The following is a 3,280-nucleotide window of genomic DNA, read 5'->3' on the forward strand; positions in this document are numbered from 1 at the left end:
GAAAAAGGAGAGGAACCACGTATATGGTTAGGATCAAGTATGTATTTAGTGTAAATTATTTTCCTTTTAGACTATTAAATATACATGGCAACTTAGCATTGAGTGAAAAAAATTAAACATGTTGACATTTTTGTAAACAATTCCTTTTTTTGGTATTTTTCTGTAATATTTCCAAAAAAAATATTTCATATAAAAAAGCTCAATTAATAAACTCTAAAAGCCTAGGAGCCCAAAAAGATAAAAGATATTGAAGTCCTAAACCACAAGCCTACATGTAAATATCCTACTTCTTTTGGGAACTACCTAATTTTCTTAAAATAATATCAAAACTACGATCCCTAATTTGTTAAACTAAATTGCTTTGGTATGTGATTGTTTTGAATTATTTGCAGCCAACACGTTATCTTCTTCCTTACCTCAAACCTGCAGCTCGCAGCGGAACCCCCACTCCTTCCTTTTGCTGAGATGATCCTCCACCGGCACGACCACAATCTCAACCAGTCTCCTAGGAATACTCTTCTAACCAAATAAAAGCCGTTCGTCGAGTAATGTCAATAATACCTAATAGCTGATGAAATGCACATTCTCTTCTTAAACTGCTAAATTTTAAGGTCATATTCTTATCACAAAAATTATGACTCCAAAACGTTTGCAAAAAGGATAAAAGGACATACTTCATCAACAAACTCCAGTCTAATTTTCTTTTAACAGTCTGTTTTGTTTGGTTATTATCATTTCTAATATCTAGGCATTGATAATAATCAACAAAGGAAGGAAGAATTATTGCATATACTAACTGCCAAGTACTTATATTGTTGTTCCTTAAAAAAGTACATACATTATTGAATTCTAGCATATTTATCTAAATAATAAAAAAAAACATTACAAAATACCATCTCAAGAATAATATATTATCCATGCTTAGGAAATAAAGTTGCATCAAACCATGTATAATTTGATATAGCAAGATAACCTAATCCATGTAGGACTTATTTGCCAACTGAATGAACAAATTCTGTGGAGCACATGAAATCTAAGGCTTCATATACAGTTTTAAATATAACAATCCAAGTATCAAAGATCTGAGCGAGCAATAATCATCGTCTAAAACATAAATATTTAATATAGATAATAAGTTCAAATCGGATAAAGTTAATAACTTCCACAAAGTCTTGCAAAATGTAGAACTATGATATGCCATCTGAATACACATCACAAATAAACTCCTATGGAAGTCATAGATATGGTCATCAGCAAAAGTATATATACAACCTAAATAGAAATCTGTCTGACGTCCATAATTCAAAAGCATCTTCTGTCATCTTGATGAATACAATTAAGCTTGGATAGCTGCCAAGAAATCAAAAACGTAAATTATACTATCGACAGAATAACAAACAATAGTCTCTGTTAGTTAGATTAATTTGAAGTATGTAAAATTGAATATTATTAAAGTAATGCAACGCTAGCAAAGAACAGATAGACTTAAATATGAAAACAGAAAATAGCTCAAGACTATCAAAAAAAATTAGCTATGATTTGCATAGTCCTCTATCCCCACGGTCAAGAGCAACGGACAAATACAACTGATAATTAATATCTAACACTACGAGGAGAAGTCAAGTGACAGCTTACTTGCACTAAGGCACCACAAAGTCGAGAGCTGAAACTAGACTTATGGATGCTGGGCGAATCAAGTATGAAACTATCAACAACATTAGAAGGACCATAAACCACAGGACTCTTCCACAGGCATGGAGTTATCAAATTAAACCCAGAAAAAGAAATACTTTATTTAGTACAGTCGGACTTGTTGATTTTCACACAAAAATACTTGTCAATTATATGAAATTGACATCCTTTAGTAACGATAATAGTTTCATATGTTAGCATAATCAAGTTATGAAAACAAAATCCAGAGTTGCGTGTGTATAATCACAGGACATGAATTAATTTTAGTACTGTCTAATGCATTCAATACAAGACATGCAATTTTTGTAAAGGAAGTTGCACGGAGCAATAATTAAGAGCTTTCTCATAAGAGGATATAAAAAAAATGATCATATAGAAAATATTAGTACCTGTACTATCTCTACTTGGTTTAAGATTGAATGAATCGACTTCAATCTGGCCATCAGCCAAATTGTTATAGATCTTCGATTGATAAGTGTCCACCTTTCCAGTAGTCTTGTTTCTAGCTGTAAAGGTTACCCAATAATAAGTAAATCCTGTCCAATTTGCCTTGATTACCTCCACAAATTCCAAATTTGCCCCCTGCGTGACAAAAATAAACGATTTGTTGGATAAATAAAACATCCATCATGCAGTGATATGAATTTGAAATAAAAATGCACATGGACTGTGAATTCCCCCTTAATTGTAACCTCCTAATACTGACCTCCTCGTTCTCTAGCTCAATTGCTACATTGACAGCCTCAATGCAGTCCGTGGTACGAGCATCTTCCAAATCTTTCACAACAAGCTCGGCTCTACCACCAATATAATTCTTTGTGGGAGCTTTTCCGATATCAAAACCCTGAATAAACACAAACAACCAAGTCAGCATGGAGAATTCCAACCTAAACACAATCACATAAAATATACTAGCATATTCATTAAAAAAATAGCGCTATTAATGCTTACATCAGACTCCTCCAGAATTCTCCGATACTCCTGCATTTCCCTTTCTTCTTCCTCCGTGCCCTCAGAAGCACCATCATCTTCGCCGCCTTCAGAAGCAGCAGCATCTTCGCCGCCTTCAAAAGCAGCAGCATCTTCGCCGCCTTCAGAAGCAGCAACATCTTCGCCGCCTTCAGAAGCAGCAGCATCACCATCGCTCTTGTCTTTCTTCTCCTCGTCAGTATCAGAACTATCGTCAAAAGCAGCCTTTCGCTTCAGCGACGGTGATTCGTAAACGGCAAGGCCTTCATTATCAACAACAATGTATGACTCCATCAACTCCGACACGATGTGGCCTTCCTTAGCCATGATTTGCTAGAAACCCTAGAAAATACAATTTGGGGATTTTGAGTTTGTGCGTTGTTTTAGACGTGGCGTTTTATTTTCATATCACCACATTAATACTACTCCCAATATATTAATTAATTTTAAATACATTTGGGAAAAGGAGAGGTCTAAATGACTTAAGTACCCCGTCTCTAGTATCTCCCACCATATCAATTAAAATTTTAAAATAATCATAAAAAATATAGATATGGGGGAAACGATTTTTACACTCCATGATTTTATAATTGCACTCCAAAAGTGTGTGAGTTGACTA

At 34.4% G+C, this 3,280-nt stretch overlaps 1 protein-coding gene across 1 annotated transcript; it reads right to left on the reverse strand.

Moving 5' to 3' along the window:
* Positions 1-1,100: 1,100 nt before the first annotated feature.
* On the reverse strand, positions 1,101-3,079 carry LOC126660160 (uncharacterized). The gene is made up of 4 exons (XM_050353512.2): positions 2,644-3,079; positions 2,399-2,536; positions 2,082-2,274; positions 1,101-1,350 (listed from the first exon to the last, which is right to left on the reverse strand). Exons 1-4 carry the CDS (start codon positions 2,986-2,988, stop codon positions 1,337-1,339), a joined length of 690 nt encoding a protein of 229 aa, XP_050209469.1. The 5' UTR covers positions 2,989-3,079; the 3' UTR covers positions 1,101-1,336.
* Positions 3,080-3,280: the final 201 nt, after the last annotated feature.

This window comes from Mercurialis annua, linkage group LG8 (genome assembly GCF_937616625.2).
Source record: "Mercurialis annua linkage group LG8, ddMerAnnu1.2, whole genome shotgun sequence".
NCBI lineage: Eukaryota > Viridiplantae > Streptophyta > Magnoliopsida > Malpighiales > Euphorbiaceae > Mercurialis > Mercurialis annua.